We start from the raw sequence: 19,581 nt of genomic DNA, 5'->3' as shown, positions 1-19,581 counted from the left end.
CAGTTACAGTGGTAACCAGGTGGATGTAGTGCATCCCACATTGCATCAGTTACAGTGGTAACCAGGTGTATGTAGTGGATTCCACATTGCATCAGTTACAGTGGTAACCAGGTGTATGTAGTGGATTCCACATTGCATCAGTTACAGTAGTAACCAGGTGGATGTAGTGCGTCCCACATTGCATCAGTTACAGTGGTAACCAGGTGTATGTAGTGGATCCCACATTGCATCAGTTACAGTGGTAACCAGGTGGATGTAGTGCATCCCACAATGCTTCAGTTACAGTGGTAACCAGGTGTATGTAGTGCATCCCACATTGCATCAGTTACAGTAGTAACCAGGTGTATGTAGTGCATCCCACATTGCATCAGTTACAGTAGTAACCAGGTGTATGTAGTGGATTCCACATTGCATCAGTTACAGTGGTAACCAGGTGTATGTAGTGCATCCCACATTGCATCAGTTACAGTAGTAACCAGGTGTATGTAGTGGATTCCACATTGCATCAGTTACAGTGGTAACCAGGTGGATGTAGTGCATCCCACAATGCTTCAGTTACAGTAGTAACCAGGTGGATGTAGTGCGTCCCACATTGCATCAGTTACAGTGGTAACCAGGTGTATGTAGTGCGTCCCACATTGCATCAGTTACAGTAGTAACCAGGTGTATGTAGTGGATTCCACATTGCATCAGTTACAGTGGTAACTAGGTGGATGTAGTGCATCCCACAATGCTTCAGTTACAGTAGTAACCAGGTGGATGTAGTGCGTCCCACATTGCATCAGTTACAGTGGTAACCAGGTGTATGTAGTGGATTCCACATTGCATCAGTTACAGTGGTAACCAGGTGGATGTAGTGCATCCCACATTGCATCAGTTACAGTGGTAACCAGGTGGATGTAGTGCGTCCCACATTGCATCAGTTACAGTAGTAACCAGGTGGATGTAGTGCATCCCACATTGCATCAGTTACAGTGGTAACCAGGTGGATGTAGTGCGTCCCACAATGCATCAGTTACAGTGGTAACCAGGTGGATGTAGTGCATCCCACATTGCATCAGTTACAGTGGTAACCAGGTGTATGTAGTGGATTCCACATTGCATCAGTTACAGTGGTAACTAGGTGGATGTAGTGCGTCCCACATTGCATCAGTTACAGTGGTAACTAGGTGGATGTAGTGCGTCCCACAATGCATCAGTTACAGTGGTAACTAGGTGGATGTAGTGGATCCCACATTGCATCAGTTACAGTGGTAACCAGGTGTATGTAGTGGATTCCACATTGCATCAGTTACAGTGGTAACTAGGTGGATGTAGTGCGTCCCACATTGCATCAGTTACAGTGGTAACCAGGTGGATGTAGTGCGTCCCACAATGCATCAGTTACAGTGGTAACCAGGTGGATGTAGTGCATCCCACATTGCATCAGTTACAGTGGTAACCAGGTGGATGTAGTGCGTCCCACAATGCATCAGTTACAGTGGTAACCAGGTGGATGTAGTGCATCCCACATTGCATCAGTTACAGTAGTAACCAGGTGGATGTAGTGCGTCCCACATTGCATCAGTTACAGTAGTAACCAGGTGGATGTAGTGCATCCCACATTGCATCAGTTACAGTGGTAACCAGGTGGATGTAGTGCGTCCCACATTGCATCAGTTACAGTAGTAACCAGGTGGATGTAGTGCATCCCACATTGCATCAGTTACAGTAGTAACTAGGTGTATGTAGTGCATCCCACATTGCATCAGTTACAGTTGTAGCCAGGTGGATGGAGCTGTGTTACACTTTTATTCCATGCAACCTCATACTTCAATGATTTGTCACCATAACAGAGCGTCGTGATCACATTCAGAACTAACATGCAATCAGTGCAGACAATTTAAGGCATGTTCTGTTTTGTAAGGAAGAGAGTACCCACACTGTATGCAGTAAACAATGAGCCTATTACCTGGCTCTGATGCAATGTTTGTCTCTCCATCGGCAAATGGATTGGGATTATCGGTATGCACCCAAATTCATGCTTCATTTGATTGTGAGATAGGACATGATTATTGTGGAGTGCTGGAGATCAATATCACCTCATGTCGCTAGACTGGAGCTCAATACATTTGATGAGGCAAATTTGCAAAGATACAGTTTTACAATTACCTGGCCATTCTGTAAACTATTTCTTAACTAATAATCAGGTTACAGTGGGATCAAAAGTCAACAAATTATTTTACCATCAGAATTCCTCAAAGCAGTTATGAATCTGTCATTCACCAACCCTCAGGTCAGTTATTTTGAAAGGATGTGATCAATTTGTTTTTAGTTTAAAACTTTGACAGTTGTCATGCATTGCATCAAACTGCAAGCCAATATGAATAATCAGATATTGTCAGTGAATGTGCTCTCTTTTAATCGATTGCAATGATTACAGTTTTACCACACACACACACCCAATGCACACCACATATACATGCAGACACACATTATACATACATGCATACACACACCTTGCATACATGCAGACACACACCACACATACATGCAGACACACACACACACACACATCACATACATGCAGACACACACACACACACACACATCACATACATGCAGACACACACACACACCAAATATATGCAGACACACATAACACATGCATGCAGACAGACATACCACACATGCATATAGACAGACACACACCAGAATAACATGCAGACAGACACATAACACATATGCATGCAGACAGACACACCACAGATACATGCAGGCACAGACACCACAGATACATGCAGACACACACCACACATACATGCAGGCACAGACACCACAGATACATGCAGACACACACCACACATACATGCAGACACACACACCACAGATACATGCAGACACACACCACACATACATGCAGACACACACACCACACATACATGCAGACACACACCACACATACATGCAGACAGACACACACCACACATACATGCAGACACAAACACCACACATACATGCAGACAGACACACACCACACATACATGCATACAGACACACACCAGACATACATGCAGACACAAACACCACACATACATGCAGACATACACACCACACATACATGCAGACAGACACACACCACACATACATGCAGACACACACCACACATACATGGAGACACAAACACCACACATACATGCAGACATACACACCACACATACATGCAGAGAGACACACACCACACATACATGCAGAGAGACACACACCACACATACATGCAGACAGACACACACCAGACATACATGCAGACACACACACACCACCCATACATGCAGATAGACACACACCACACATACATGCAGACAGACACACACCACAGATACATGCATACAGACACACACCACAGATACATGCATACAGACACACACCACAGATACATGCATACAGACACACACCACACATACATGCAAACACAAACACCACAGATACATGCAGACAGACACACACCACAGATACATGCAGACAGACACACACCACACATACATGCAGACAGACACACACCACACATACATGCAGACACACACACCACACATACATGCAGACACACACACACGACAGATACATGCAGACAGACACACACCACACATACATGCAGACAGACACACACCAGACATACATGCATACAGACACACACCACACATACATGCAGACAGACACACACCACACATACATGCAGACAGACACACACCACACATACATGCAGACAAACATACACCACACATACATGCATACAGACACACACCACACATACATGCAGACAGACACACACCAGACATACATGCATACAGACACACACCACACATACATGCAGACAGACACTCACCACACATACATGCATACAGACACACACCACACATACATGCATACAGACACACACCACACATACATGCAGACAGACACACACCAGACATACATGCATACAGACACACACCACACATACATGCAGATAAACACACACCACACATACATGCAGACAGACACACACCAGACATACATGCATACAGACACACACCAGACATACATGCATACAGACACACACCACACATACATGCAGACAGACACACACCAGACATACATGCATACAGACACACACCACACATACATGCAGACAAACACACACCACACATACATGCAGACAGACACACACCAGACATACATGCAAACAGACACACACCAGACATACATGCATACAGACACACACCACACATACATGCAGACAGACACACACCAGACGTACATGCATACAGACAAACACACACCTCACATGCATGCAGACAGACACACACCACACATGCATGCAGGCAGACACACACCACACATGCATGCAGACAGATACACACCACACATACATGCAGGCAGACACACATCTCACACATGCATGCAGGCAGACACACACACCTGCAATAGGGTATACATACATCAGTCTTAAATATCAACAAGAATTAAAGACGATATAAATATGATAAAAAAATTATTATTTCTTTTAGATTAGTTATGGAAATAATATTTTCATAGTTGTTGAAATATAAGGCTAACTGTGTGGTGTCTGTGACTATGTGTAACGATGGGGACACACAGGTGTTGCTTGTTACTGCAGATAGCTCCCCATGTTACCTTACATGTAATGCTGCACAAAAGGATAACATTGAAATGATGAACGGCTTGTTACTGTCTGAGGTGTGTTGGTGACAGTTTGATGTGGAATGCTGTGGAACAATGTATACAGCTGTCTCCAACTGCAGCTCCTCCACCACCAATACATACACAACATGTGCACCTATGCTGCGCATCGTGCAGACTTAGCTACAGCTGCACCTTCAAAATACCAGTTGTCAAATCCAAAACTATTTGTACTCCATGAACGTGAAACATTTTTACTATATAACTTTTAGCATACACCATATTCAACCTAAATCATAATTTGTCGAGGCCTGAAATTATGGTTCTCTCAAGTGTTTGATATGTATTAATACTAAATGGCCCTGCTGGTGTGTATGTATGAGGAAGAGATTGATGCTGGGGGGGATCCAAACATGGGAGAGACAAACTGTCTCCCCTCACAAGCTGCAGGGTAACAGCATATCATTAAGCTGTCTAAAAATTACCATAGACACAAGTTAATGCCTACTGAAAGACTAGGAACATGGTTCTTGCATTGAGCTTGGAAGCTGATGCTAATTTATGACATAGCTTCTTATGTGATTGGTAGAAAGATGAAGTTAGTGGACAGACTAGTCCAGTGTTGGAATCAATGTCGTCCATGGAGGAGGCAACAGCCGCACAGAGTCTCATGCACTGTAACAAGCCAGCACCATCTTAATTTAATATCAGCTTGATACATTACAGGCTTGTATGGCTGTTTACGCTAATAATACTGACTGTCTGGATCTGCTGCCATTGGGGCTTTGGCCTTCCAGATAAGGCAGAAACCTGGGATTATCATAGGTGAAGAGTTGGTGTCAGGCATGTAGTATCTTAGGTGAAAGATTGTGTTAGGCAAATGTGATCTCAATCCAGAGGTTGAAAGTTAGTGTCATTGTGATGATATGGAACAGAAGGAGATACACTCGGCATTAACACACTGTTATGTTTAAGTAAGTGCTCTGTTTTTGTTATGTTCATTTAAGATGATATCACATAGGTGCTTGGGAGGTAATTGCAAAGTTGGCCTGTGTGTTGAAGGTGGATGTGAGGCAGATATGATCAGCAGAAAGAAGAGGGAAGTGATGTAGCTGCACACACTTATGTATATAAGCACATGTAGTTGTAACAAGTGACGTCTTGGCTGACACTCCCTCTACATGTAGGTTAAATCCACAGTAGCGTGAAGCCACTGATCAAAAACTAAATGAATAAATCTTTTATTTGTCTACTTGATTTCTTTGGATTGGAAACAATTAAAAAAAAAATTGTACAAGAGAACATTATAAAAACAATTTCAGAATTAAAATCAATTAATGCAATTCACTCATTCTATGATACTGAAAAATATTGCTTTATTACAAGTAGCCTGACAATAAATGCTAGTCAAGCCTGCGGGAGGGATTAGGGGAGGGGGAGGCGTGTGTTACTACTTATGTCATCATACTCATGAATTGGCACTTGCCAATTTGTTTGAATCTCTTCTACTAAATTAAATTTGTGAAAACTGGCTACACTTCCCGTGTCATCTGCAAGCCAGGTGATTTATGGACTTGAATGCTGACATTTTGCATTTTTCGGATGAACTTTACTGGTGGGTAGTTATTGAGTAACTACATCATGTAGGAGAGTTTTCTGCAAGGCAGTCCCATGTGAAATGGACTAGTAACCTTTTATCATGGCTGTATGTGGTGATATAAATACATGCGTTTCATCCGCCAGTGTGGTACTTTGACAGGCACATGCATTAAAAGCTTGAATCATCAGAATCAACCAGCTAGGTATTTGACTTGTCAGGATCAACCAGTTAAATATTTAAGCAGCCCCCTGTACCTGATATACCTTCCATATATACCTGGGGAACTTTTACCACATATGATTGGATGGCATTGAAAGTCAAGATCACTCAGTATAAAATCAGTGTTAAAGGGCTTGTGTACAAAATAACAGCATTTATGAATGGATTTTGATGAAACTTAGAGTACAAGTGATGATTGATAAGTTCTATGCCTCACATAGAAGGAATTGCTTAATATTGAAGTCTTTTGTTGTGGACACTACATGATGTCATAGAGGTATACCAACTGAACAAATTGTTTCACTGTGGCAAGAAAGTAAAATATACAGGGGACTTTGACCTTTGGAAAATTTGACAAAGTTTTGTGGTAAACTCAATCCTCAATTCAATGAAACTGTGCATGCTTGTGACGGGAATAATATTTATATGTCTTAGTTAAGTTAGACTCTTTGTGCAGTATTCACTGTAGGATAAGGATGTACAAGTAATTAAAGATCTGTGAAGAGGAAAAGTAGAGGATTACAAGTATGCAAGATGAATCTACAACAATGGGTAATAACACAAATACACATCATATCTGGAGCTCTAAGTGTGCTGTTCTCTATCGGCAGAAACAACCAGCTAGGTATCTGGCTAGAATAAACCAATTTGATGCACTAATTTCAGTATCAATCAATTTCATTTAAGTTCTTTCTTTCATAATGTCACGATTTTTTGTATGTTATTACACACGCACACGCAAACGCAAACGCACACGCACACGCACACGCACACGCACATAAATATATATATACGGTGACCATATACAGCTAAATCTAATTGATCCGACACTCTTTAATCCAACAATCGACTTTATCTGCCACTAATGATGGGAACCGATTAAATCAGTGCTATTTAGACCTGTTAATGCGACAGTCTCACACTGTGACTCAGACACACCTAATTTGCAATGAATTACCAAAATGACTCATTTATCAGTAGGTCTGGGATGATACACAAACTGTGCGATCCGATACGTATCACGATACCTTGCTCACGATCCGATACATATCCCGATACTTCTATGTACTCGTATCTATTGTGCCTAACCCATATTTTTCATTGTCAGGGTTTTCAAATACCTGTTACACTAAGAATATATTTAAGGTAAGAATTGATACATTTTACTTGGTGTGCAACCGTGATCGATACTTGTATCGGGAAGTGAAATATCGTAATCCACCGATGCATCGGTGTACCGTCCCACCACTATTTATCAGTCTCGTTAATTGGACACAGTGATCAGCATACAGCATACTCAGCCCACAAGTACACAGCCCATGTTTTGATGTGAGATGAGTCGGCTAGTGGCTGCATATTACAACGGCTGCAGAGATAAACTTGCCTAACAATAAACAATTAATGCTTTATATAGACTAACAGGATTAATCACATGCGAGATTACCTCATTCTCACTAAATTCAGATACAAGTTCTCGCAACCACTGACAACATCCCATTACAGGTCACATCAGAACAACCTTTAGCCAACTTTGACCAACCACGTAAATGACTAACAGGAAGTTGACATTAGCCACTAGGAAAAGAGTTTTCTTGAGCTTAGCGGTACTAGTTTCAAACTGGCTACTTCCATTCCAGACTATGTTTTCAAAAGTATTTTGAATCAGTCATACAGCCCGTAACAGTAGTTTTGTGCTTGAGAGGTTGCATGATTAGAAAACATATTCCTCTAACAATGTGATATAACAAATGAATGTTTTCTTTTTCATTTTTTTTTATTACGTGTTTGTATTGTTATCTATCATGTAGTTGTCTTATTTTCGATCACGAATGTTGATACTACTTATTTTCGATTATCCAACCATGTCGGATTAACGAGACTTGACCGTACAAATGTTTAAAATATGACCAAAGACAAAAAGTTATTAACATAAAATAATCAGATTACTTCAGGAAGTTTTAGACAAGTGTTATCTTCCGGTTTTCTATTCATGACATCTACTGAAGCGTCCCTTTGTATGCAAGTGCACCTTTGTGCCCTTTGTTGCCCACATAGCCCTTTTAACAGCACATTACTGTCATTAATGATCTTCCTCTGGCCAGCAACAAGCTTCCAGGTAAATTGCTATGAAGTGCTAATGAATACTGTGCTGTACTCTTGCCTCTGATCTTCCATACTATCCAGCAGCGTGGCAGGAGCTTGTTCATGTGCGGGTAATAGGAGGTCAGGGGATGGGTCACCATACATATAATTGAATAATTGAGGATCATTATGTGATCATTATAATGGCTCTTTGATCTACTGTGATTGTATCTGTGCGTCAACAATTGATTTGTGTTACGATTGACACATAGCTGGTGTGTGTGCCCTCGACACCAACTGTTCAGGTCGCTGGATTACATCTTCATCTTCCAACAGTTACTTCATTATCCCATAACAATTACACTTCATTGCTCAGCTTGGAATATGTGTGCACACTCAGACTCGCAGTAAATGACTTGATTGCATTGCAAGTAGATGAGTTAATTGATACATTTTATTAGATTGATGGGCAAGAAATTATTTGCAATGAATACAGATGTGAAAGAATCAAAAGCCTGTCAAGTTATATGTCATGGTGTTTCAGACAGCCGTCACCATTACAACTGTCAGAACGGTGGCACATACCACATACACACTGGCCCCCAATACTGAAACCTTCCACATACCACATACATACTGGCCCCATACTGAAACCTTCCACATACCACATACATACTGGCCCCCAATACTGAAACCTTCCTTAACCACATACATACTGGCCCCATACTGAAACCTTGAACATACCAGATACATACTGGCCCCCCACTAAAACCTTGCACATACCACATACATACTGGCCCCATACTGAAACCTTGAACATACCACATACACACTGGTCCCATACTGAAACCTTGCACATACCACATACACACTGGCCCCATACTGCAACCTTGAACATACCACATACATACTGCCCCCCCACTGAAACCTTGCACATACCACATACATACTGGCCCCATACTGAAACCTTGCACATACCACATACATACTGGCCCCCCCACTGAAACCTTGAACATACCACATACATACTGGCCCCCCACTGAAACCTTGCACATGCCACATACATACTGGCCCCCCACTGAAACCTTGCACATACCACATACATACTGGCCCCCCCACTGAAACCTTGCACATGCCACATACATACTGGCCCCCTACTGAAACCTTGCACATACCACATACATACTGGCCCTCCACTGAAACCTTGCACATACCACATACATACTGGCCCCATACTGAAACCTTGAACATACCACATACATACTGGCCCCATACTGAAACCTTGCACATACCACATACACACTGGCCCCATACTGAAACCTTGCACATACCATATACACACTGGCCCCATACTGAAACCTTGCACATACCACATACACACTGGCCCCATACTGAAACCTTGCACATACCACATACATACTGGCCCCCCACTGAAACCTTGCACATACCACATACATACTGGCCCCCCACTGAAACCTTGCACATACCACATACATACTGGCCCCATACTGAAACCTTGCACATACCACATACATACTGGCCCCCCATTGAAACCTTGCACATACCACATACATACTGGCCCCCCACTGAAACCTTGCACATACCAAATACATACTGGCCCCATACTGAAACCTTGCACATACCACATACATACTGGCCCCATACTGAAACCGTGCACATACCACATACATACTGGCCCCCCACTGAAACCTTGCACATACCACATACATACTGGCCCCCCACTGAAACCTTGCACATACCACATACATACTGGCCCCCCACTGAAACCTTGCACATACCACATACATACTGGCCCCATACTGAAACCTTGCACATACCACATACACACTGGCCCCATACTGAAAGCTTGCACATACCACATACATACTGGCCCCATACTGAAACCTTGCACATACCACATACATACTGGCCCCCCACTGAAACCTTGCACATACCACATACACACTGGCCCCATACTGAAACCTTGCACATACCACATACACACTGGCCCCATACTGAAACCTTGCACATACCACATACATACTGGCCCCCCACTGAAACCTTGCACATACCACATACATACTGGCCCCCCACTGAAACCTTGCACATACCACATACATACTGGCCCCATACTGAAACCTTGCACATACCACATACACACTGGCCCCATACTGAAAGCTTGCACATACCACATACATACTGGCCCAATACTGAAACCTTGCACATACCACATACATACTGGCCCCCCACTGAAACCTTGCACATACCACATACACACTGGCCCCATACTGAAACCTTGCACATACCACATACACACTGGCCCCATACTGAAACCTTGCACATACCACATACATACTGGCCCCATACTGAAACCTTGCACATACCACATACACACTGGCCCCATACTGAAACCTTGAACATACCACATACATACTGGCCCCCCACTGAAACCTTGCACATACCACATACATACTGGCCCCCCACTGAAACCTTGCACATACCACTTACACACTGGCCCCATACTGAAACCTTGCACATACCACATACACACTGGCCCCATACTGAAACCTTGAACATACCACATACATACTGGCCCCATACTGAAACCTTGCACATACCACATACATACTGGCCCCCCACTGAAACCTTGCACATACCACATACATACTGGCCCCCCACTGAAACCTTGCACATACCACATACACACTGGCCCCATACTGAAACCTTGCACATACCACATACATACTGGCCCCCCACTGAAACCTTGCACATACCACATACATACTGGCCCCCCACTGAAACCTTGCACATACCACATACATACTGGCCCCATACTGAAACCTTGCACATACCACATACACACTGGCCCCATACTGAAACCTTGCACATACCACATACATACTGGCCCCATACTGAAACCTTGCACATACCACACACATACTGGCCCCCCACTGAAACCTTGAACATACCACATACATACTGGCCCCCCACTGAAACCTTGCACATACCACATACACACTAGCCCCCCACTGAAACCTTGCACATACCACATACATACTGGCCCCCCACTGAAACCTTGCACATGCCACATACATACTGGCCCCATACTGAAACCTTGCACATACCACATACACACTGGCCCCATACTGAAACCTTGCACATACCACATACACACTAGCCCCCCACTGAAACCTTGCACATACCACATACATACTGGCCCCCCACTGAAACCTTGCACATACCACATACATACTGGCCCCATACTGAAACCTTGCACATACCACATACACACTGGCCCCATACTGAAACCTTGCACATACCACATACACACTGGCCCCATACTGAAACCTTGCACATACCACATACACACTGGCCCCATACTGAAACCTTGAACATACCACGTACATACTGGCCCCATACTGAAACCTTGCACATACCACATACATACTGGCATCATACTAAAAGTCAGACAAGTTCATTCAGTATTATGGCCTAAAGTAAAATTGATAGTAACTCCTAATATATTTGAATGTGAATGTACAGAAAATCTTCTTAAACGTGACATTAAGACATGTTTTATGTTAGTAGCCACTGAAAGGATGACATGTCCATTTTGTAAATTAATTACATTGATCATTAACATTTCAGATTTATAGTTGTTATTCAAGAAAAAAAGATATCTAGATCTTTACTTGGAATACTAGTTACACTTAAATAAGACGTGGAATTCATCTTCATTTTCACCTATGTCACAATTGGTACATATACTATTAACAGCATCAATATCTTTAGATTTTTTACACAAATTATGTAATGAAATTATAAATTTACAAAAAAAGATCTTGGTAAGACAGACAATTATAGTGATTAAGGTCCCATTTTCAACCAGAAATGGTCCACTGTCTAGTGTTAATGAAAATACATTCTCAGAACTGGTTCACTGTCTAGTGTTAATGAGAATACATTCTCAGAACTGGTTCACTGTCTAGTGTTAATGAGAATACATTCTCAGAACTGGTTCACTGTCTAGTGTTAATGAGAATACATTCTCAGAACTGGTCTACTGTCTAGTGTTAATGAGAATACATTCTCAGAACTGGTCCACTGTCTAGTGTTAATGAGAATACATTCTCAGAACTGGTTCACTGTCTAGTGTTAATGAGAATACATTCTCAGAACTGGTTCACTGTCTAGTGTTAATGAGAATACATTCTCAGAACTGGTTCACTGTCTAGTGTTGATGAGAATACATTCTCAGAACTGGTTCCCTGTCTAGTGTTGATGAGAACACATTCTCAGAGCTGGTCCACTGTCTAATGTTAATGAGAATGCATTCTCAGAACTGGTTCACTGTTTTATGCTTACACGTATGTGTAGTCTGAAACTAATATTAATAGGGGTTGTTTTTTAGCATACCCTGTGAGACTGGTAAGAGATGCAAATCACTGTATTTTGGATCATTGGACAACTATGCAACCGTACTCAGCTTAGGTATGCTGTAAATCTAACTGTTGCTTTTTGCAACATTCTCTGCAGTCTAGGTTTCCATTATTTAAGCACTGAAGAGCAGCTGGCCCAGACTGCAGCAGCCTAGCTTCCATGATACCCGATACTGTTACGTGGCAATGCTAGTCAGACAATGATCTATGTCTTTCGCAGATGCTGCTATATGAGTCTTATTAAAATTCCAACTTTACTGCTCCTAAATTTACCTTGCAATCACTAATGACATTTGTAACTGGCTATTTCTTTGCAGTCAGTTCTCGTTGTCGTGGAAACATTGTCATATGATATGACTTTCTACCATTGTAATGCATGACCACAAAGAATGGTTTTGTTTTTCGCGTAACTGTGTTTCCTGGATGCACTAAGGCTTCCAGAGTACTGCCATACATTCATATTGTTACCATCTATTTGTAATTATACTTATTTGTGCAGTATGGCCCATATCTGTAGACAGGTATGACACAACAAAGAAAATAAATGTAAATGATGAACAAAAGGTAAATCTATAGTGTTATATTACCAGTTATGTTGTGAAACTTATATGCGTCTATGATATTAGCTGCATTTGACATTGTTATTTTGAAATGCTATTTTTTCCCAAAGCGAAATGAAATGTTTTTGTATGTATGTAGGTGGATACATTAAACAGATGGATTAGGTTGGTACTGCCACACTAGCTGGTTGCTGTGCTGTGCTGTGCTGTGCTGTGCTGTGCTGTGCTGTGCTGCCTAGCAAGTCACAATGGTGTACTGCACTGTCACCTCACTATCCAGCCTTATCTGTTTTGCAGGCTTTCAGAGTTTGGATAGACTACTTATTTTAATTAAATAACCTTGTTTAAGTGTGACCATGTGTCACCGCCTCTTCCAAGGAATGAGACAGGGATCTGTAACACCAACCCTACCTTCCACTGGCTGTACAAGACAATGGGAGATACCACATAGTCCTCCCATCACATGCTATATCCATTGTGTCTGTGCCAGAGAGTAGTCTGTTTAATGATATTCTAAAGAGCCCATTTAAGACTCATGACCACACTTAAATCACTATGACTAACTGTGTCTTTGTCTGTAAATTTTATACTGTAAGCATAAAACTTGTTGGCAAATATTAAAAATACAAGGTCAATGACATAAAATATTGGCATGTGATGACTCCACCTGTCAGGGCAGTCCAAAGATACTTGAAGAGTTGTCATACTTGGGGTATAATGATTTCATAACTGGAGGTACTATTTCTGAGTTTTCCAGTATTTTGCATTACATTTTAGTTGTTCATTATTGTTATGAAAAATGCTGTTTATCAAAACTATTTCTGATGTCTAATGTCCATCAAGCTAATATTTGAAGATCAGTTATGAATTTCAACTGTTGATTGTTTTTTCTTAGTAACTGTGCCGAAAGACTGTTGACTGTTGACCCCAGAATAAGTCACTGAATGCTATGCACTTCACCAACACACATTTTCATAATGTACAAACTTACATTTTGTATCTGAAAGTAAGATCTTATCTTTGATGGTTTGTTTTGGTCCACTATTTGCATATTGTTCAGATGCCCTGGTTGTGTCCTGTTATTAGCCTGGTTATCACACATATTTCTCCCCTCTCCTTCCCCATTCCCTACTCCCCCCAAACCACCACCACCCTACCCCACACGTTAGCCTAATGGCCCTTCGCCTGTGACAGTATAGTTAGTAGTTAGTGTCATCTACGCTCTCTCTAATATGTTCTTGATTGACATGTTTTTTCTGCTGTTAACTCTGGCGTCTGCAGTCTTAATGTCTGTCCCCAGCGGCCCTTGCACCTGCCTGCTTATACTGGCGGCCAGTCCTATAATTCAGCCAAATAGCGCTGCATGCACAAATTGATCTTGTATGCTCTGGTCAGACATGATGTCACAGAAAATAATTTGCAAGAAGAACTCGGTGATTGGGTTGGGTGCAGGGAGGATGGTACATAACATTATGTCCATGTGTGATTCATGGTATCAGTGTGCAGGATATATCTGTGTAATTGTTAGTCACAGGGCAGGGTGGAGAGGAGGGGAGAGTGTAGGGTGAAGGAGGGAGGGGTTGGTTAAAGGAGGTGGGTGAGGGACAGGTGGGTGGGTTGGTGTGTGAAGGAGGGGAGGGACAGGCAGGGGGGTTGGTGGTCGAAGGAGGGGAGGGACAGGCAGGGGGGGTTGGTGTGTGAAGGAGGGGAGGGACAGGCAGGGGGGTTGGTGGTCGAAGGAGGGGAGGGACAGGCAGGGCAGGTTGGTGGTCGAAGGAGGGGAGGGACAGGCAGGGGGGGTTGGTGTGTGAAGGAGGGGAGGGACAGGCAGGGGGGTTGGTGTGAAGGAGGGGAGGGACAGGCAGGGCGGGTTGGTGTGAAGGAGGGGAGGGACAGGCAGGGGGTGTTGGTGGGTGAAGGAGGGGAGGGACAGGCGGGGGGGGGGGGGGGGGTGTGTGAAGGAGGGGAGGGACAAGCAGGGGTGTGTGTGAAGGAGGGGAGGGACAGGCAGGGGGGGTTGGTGGGTGAAGGAGAGGCGAGGGCAGGCTGAAGGTGGGTGGGTGGAGGGACAGGCGGGTTTGTTGGTGTGTGAAGGAGGGGGGGGGACAGGTGTATGAAGGTGGAGAGGACGAGGGGGGTTGGTGTGTGAAGGAGGGAGGGGGGACAGGTGTGTGGGTTGGTGTGTGAAGGAGGAGAGGGCGAGGGGGGTTGGTGTGTGAAGGAGGGGAGGGATTGTTGATAGGCAGGGAGAAGAGGAGTGGCACTAAGGAGGGAAAGAGCTGCAGGTAAAGGGGTGGCAGGGCCACTCAACTTGTGGTGTACGTAAGCTGATTTTATCTTGCTTTTAATATTCATATTGCATCATTCTGACAATTGCAAGTCCAAACTCTGTCACACAGTAGATGATGTTAGTTAAGTAATCTGGCTGTGAGTATTTCTCTCAACTGAGGATAATAGTTTTCTTAAGACAACAGTCATAGTATGTTGTTTAAAAATAGTGCAACTGCCAAATTTTGCAAACCTTATGTGTGAGTTTAACACTGCCTGGAGCGTTGTTTGTTATTGGGTGAATCGAGTGTGAAGCAGTGAGGTGATGCACTAATCTGTTACTCACGACAGAGGTGACACAGACATAGCTAGCAGAGATGACACGTCATCTGCATAACACCCGCTCTTTTATCTTTACAAAACATCTGTCGGGGCTTTGTTCTCTCTCATTACAAATATTCTTTAGGAAACAAATGACACAAAAAAATATTCTTTAAGAAACAAATGACACAAAATATTATTGTAAACTCCAAATGACTCAGTTTGCATGTATGTTGAGGAAACTAGCCCTAACTGTACATCTGGTTAGCGATTACTGATTCAAATCAATCACAGTGTTGTGAGATTTATTTAAATAAGTCAGTACATTTACTTATCTTGGTAGTTTCAACTTGTTTTTAATCACCTGGAGAAGCGTTATGTAACAGGAATAAATACACGCTACATGCTGAAGTTTGTGAGTCATATCCTGCTGTGTCACATGACTGGTCATGTGACCATGGATGACATGTACCCCATAGTAGTAAGTAACAAACCTGTTTGGCGATTATAAAATTTGGATTTTCCTTGTATGTTACAGGTGAAGTTTGAAGAAGTAGTGATTGCTTTCCTGCAAGTTTAGGTAAGTATTGCATGCAGTCTTTGATTTGATTCAATGTGATCGTCTGTGTTAAACGAGATGAAGTAGTATCAGTATGTAACCATGGAACATGCATGTTCCCGCCATTACACGTTGCTTATTCATGATGACAGTATTGTCAATATATTTCATTGCCCTATCAAAGTACATCATGGAGACCATTCTATACTTGTCACAAGGTAATGGGGGCACAGGCTTCATGCATCTAGAAGCTTCCAGAATTCATAACAGAGATTTCAAATTCAGGACTGTTGTCATGTCAAGCTGACAGAGAGGTCACAAATGATATCAATGCTGTGACGATTTATGACTGTAGGCTGTAATATCAGGTTCAGGGGCATTTTAATATGTATGAAATTAAAGCACTAAAACACTTCAAGATAAGGTTTCAGAATGACAAGAGAGGTATTTGTGTAAGGACTGACCAAGGTAATGTCTGAAACTTGGGTGAAAGACCTGTTTCCAACTGGAGATGGCCGGGGAGCAGCATGAGCCACTGATGGTTGGTGGGACTTGTGCCATTGGAGGGCCCATGGAGGTGACCCATCGGTGCCATCATATCACCTTGCCCTCACCAAAGATTGCAGTTCTCACTCACTTATGGCATGGCAATCATGAGGGATTTGTGGCAGAACTGTTTTGTGCATCTTCATTAAGCATTTATTAAGTATTAATTAAACTAGCATGTGCATTTTCATACCGATTAATAATGGTTTGTCAACATACGATGAATGAGACTTTCTTCACTGCATCAGTTGTAATATAGGAGTACCTTTTTCACCTACTACGTGATATTTTGCTGTGTTTAGAAATGTAATGTATACCCCTAGATATCCATAATTGCAGCCAGCTACATTTTGCGTTCAAATACAAACTTATGGTTTGAAAATATATATATATTTATAGCCCAAAAGGTTTTTATTTTTAAAATAATAATATTTATGCTTCAAGCATGCCTAGTTTTGATTTGCTTAAGGAAATAAATATTTTTGTCTATTTTATCCCTGCATTGATTTTAAGATAACCTCTATTTACACAAACTCAATCACCATGCTCTTCCTAAAATGAATATTTGATATGTAATATGGGGACTCTTCAAACTATTGATTTTAAAATTTGAATTTGAAATGTCAGGTCATCGTGACATTTCAGAACTTGTTTTTCTTGATTTCATTCCATAGACACGATAAGATAAATGTACATTTTCACACAAATATTCCACACAGTTGTGTGTTTGAGTGAAGAGAAATAACTATGACCGAAACTGTGTAGGAATACATTATGTGTGTAAGATGGATGGAATAATGCATTGTGTGTGCAATCTGGAGAAAGAAGAATGCATTGTATGTGCAATCTGGAGAAAGAATAATGCATTGTGTGAGTAATCTGGAGAAAGAAGAATTACTCACACAATACATTAAGAAGATAGAAGAATCGTTGATAGAAGAATCGTTGAGAAAGAATAATGCATTGTGTGAGTAATCTTGAGAAAGAATAATGCATTGTGTGAGTAATCTGGAGAAAGAATAATGTATTGTGTGAGTAAGATTAGTCACACAATGCTTTCTTCTATCCTTCATCTTACACACAAGGCATTCTTCTATACTTCAACTTGCACACACAATGCATTCTTCTATCCTTCATCTTACACACTCATTGTATTCCTACATGGGGTGAATTTGTCTTCAAATCATCTTGCTGCATATATACTGTGTACCAATTACACATTGCCCACATCCCCTGTGATACATAGCCCACATCCCCTGTGATACATTGTCCACATCCCCTGTGATACATTGCCCACATCCCGTGTGATACATTGCCCACATCCCCTGTGATACATTGTACACATCCCCTGTGATACATTGTACACATCCCCTGTGATACATTGTCCACATCCCCTGTGATACATTGCCCACATCCCCTGTGATACATAGCCCACATCCCCTGTAATACATTGCCCACATCCCCTGTGATACATTGCCCACATCCCCTGTGATACATAGCCCACATCCCCTGTGAAATATTGTACACATCCCCTGTGATACATAGCCCACATCCCCTGTGATACATTGCCCACAACCCCCGTAATACATTGTACACATCCCCTGTAATACATTGCCCACATCCCCTGTGGTACATTGCCCACATCCCCTGTGATACATAGCCCACATCCCCTGTGATACATTGTCAACATCCCCTGTAATACATTGTCCACATCCCCTGTGATACATTGCCAACATCCCCAGTGATACATAGCCCACATCCCCTGTAATACATTGCCCAAATCCCCTGTGATACATAGCCCACATCCCCTGTGATACATTGTCCACCTCCCCTGTAATACATTGCCCACATCCCCTGTGATACATTGCCCACATCCCCTGTAACATATTGCCCACATCCCCTGTGATACATTGCCCACATCCCCTGTGATACATTGCCCACATCCCCTGTGATACATTGTCAACATCCCCTGTAATACATTGTCCACCTCCCCTGTGATACATTGCCCACATCCCCTGTAATACATTGCCCACAACCCCTGTGATACATTGCCCACATCCCCTGTGATACATAGCCCACATCCCCTGTGACACATTGCCCACATCCCCTGTAATACATTGCCCACATCCCCTGTGATACATTGCCCACATCCCCTGTGATACATAGCCCACATCCCCTGTGATACATTGCCCACATCCCCTGTAATACATTGCCCACATCCCCTGTGATACATTGCCCACATCCCCTGTGATACATAGCCCACATCCCCTGTGATACATTGTCCACATCCCCTGTAATACATTGCCCACATCCCCTGTAATACATTGT

The 19,581-nt window shown here is 42.5% G+C and overlaps 2 protein-coding genes across 8 annotated transcripts in view; one reads left to right on the top strand and one right to left on the bottom strand.

The window, feature by feature from the left end:
* Positions 1–17,293, bottom strand: part of LOC125377478 (mucin-17-like) — a 39,574-nt gene extending 22,281 nt beyond the window's left edge. The window contains exon 1 of the mRNA XM_048391057.1: positions 17,172–17,293. Coding sequence (XP_048247014.1) covers positions 17,172–17,293 — 122 coding nt within the window. The remainder of the gene's footprint in view (positions 1–17,171) is intronic.
* The window catches only part of LOC124151447 (muscleblind-like protein 2a), a 411,834-nt gene that overhangs the window by 251,493 nt on the left and 140,760 nt on the right, over positions 1–19,581 (top strand). For all 7 annotated transcript variants that reach the window (XM_048390567.1, XM_048390570.1, XM_048390568.1 and 4 more), the window contains exon 3: positions 16,687–16,728. The gene's annotated coding sequence lies outside the window, so the exon portion shown is untranslated. The remainder of the gene's footprint in view (positions 1–16,686; positions 16,729–19,581) is intronic.

This window comes from Haliotis rufescens, unplaced genomic scaffold, assembly GCF_023055435.1.
Source record: "Haliotis rufescens isolate VD_foot unplaced genomic scaffold, xgHalRufe1.0.p SCAF_9, whole genome shotgun sequence".
In the NCBI taxonomy this organism is placed as follows: domain Eukaryota; kingdom Metazoa; phylum Mollusca; class Gastropoda; order Lepetellida; family Haliotidae; genus Haliotis; species Haliotis rufescens.
Note: the sequence above shows the minus strand (reverse complement) of the source record. Positions and strands in the feature narration are given on the sequence as shown.